Source organism: Bison bison, unplaced genomic scaffold, assembly GCF_000754665.1.
Source record: "Bison bison bison isolate TAMUID 2011002044 unplaced genomic scaffold, Bison_UMD1.0 scf7180017858818, whole genome shotgun sequence".
Lineage (NCBI taxonomy): Eukaryota > Metazoa > Chordata > Mammalia > Artiodactyla > Bovidae > Bison > Bison bison.
In genome coordinates, this window is record NW_011489390.1 from 2,929 (window position 1) to 3,832 (window position 904).

General features: G+C 40.2%; 1 protein-coding gene across 1 annotated transcript in view; it reads left to right on the plus strand.

Moving 5' to 3' along the window:
- Positions 1–2: 2 nt before the first annotated feature.
- Positions 3–904, plus strand: part of IL13RA1 (interleukin 13 receptor, alpha 1) — a gene marked incomplete at its 5' end in the record, with an annotated part of 36,404 nt that continues 35,502 nt past the window's right edge. The window contains one exon of the mRNA XM_010829586.1: positions 3–165. Within this exon, the coding sequence (XP_010827888.1) occupies positions 3–165 (163 nt within the window). The remainder of the gene's footprint in view (positions 166–904) is intronic.

A 904-nucleotide genomic window follows, 5' to 3' on the forward strand; every position in this document is an offset into this window, starting at 1 on the left:
AGATTGCTTAGTTTATTTCTCAAAAGGTTTTATTTCTCATGTCTTTCTGTTTGCTTTCCATTTTCCAGGTCAGAAGGCCAATCAGACATTTTACATAACCACATTACTCATCATTCCAGTCATCGTTGCAGCCGCGGTCATTGTCCTTCTGCTGTATTTGAAAAGGTAAGGCAGCTGCTCAGGCAGGCTTTCTGCTAGCCTGGCTACTATTCTTTGTGGGTGTGTTTGATGTCTTCCCAGTGTGTTGGCAGCATTTTGGCTATACCTGGCTTTTGGTAGGATGGCGTGGCAAGTATTACTGTGCCCATTTTCTAGTGAGCAAAGTGTTAGTCTTCCAAGGTGCTGCTCAGGCAGTGCTCTGTTTGTACAGTTTTAGAATGTTGATAAGACTTACGTTCACTCAACTCCCTAAAACACCTAATTTGTCAACCATTACTTGCTAGCTCTTAAGTTTTAGAAGTGGAGATCATTACCAATTAAATGACTTGTCTAATGTGAAGGCAAAATGAGTTGCTACTTAATGCTATAGGATAAAGTACTTCAAGTTCTAAGACATGATACTCATTCTTGGAGAATTTTTTACTTTCTTGATTTCATCATAGGGACTAGTCTGGTGCTATTATTTGCTCTTTCAGGAAAATACCTAAAGTTGGAATAAGTTTACTAAGCTGGTTCTAGAATCAATATTTTATCATTATTTCAGTATTCTTTAAACATGCATGTGTTGAGTGCCTATTTATGTGCCAGCTCAGTTCACTTCAGTTGCTCAGTTATGTCTGACTCTTTGTGACACTATGGACTGCAGCACGCCAGGCTTCCCTGTCCATCACCAACTCCCAGACCTTGCTCAAACTCATGTCCATTGAGTCGGTGATACCATCCAACCATCTCATCTTCTGTCATC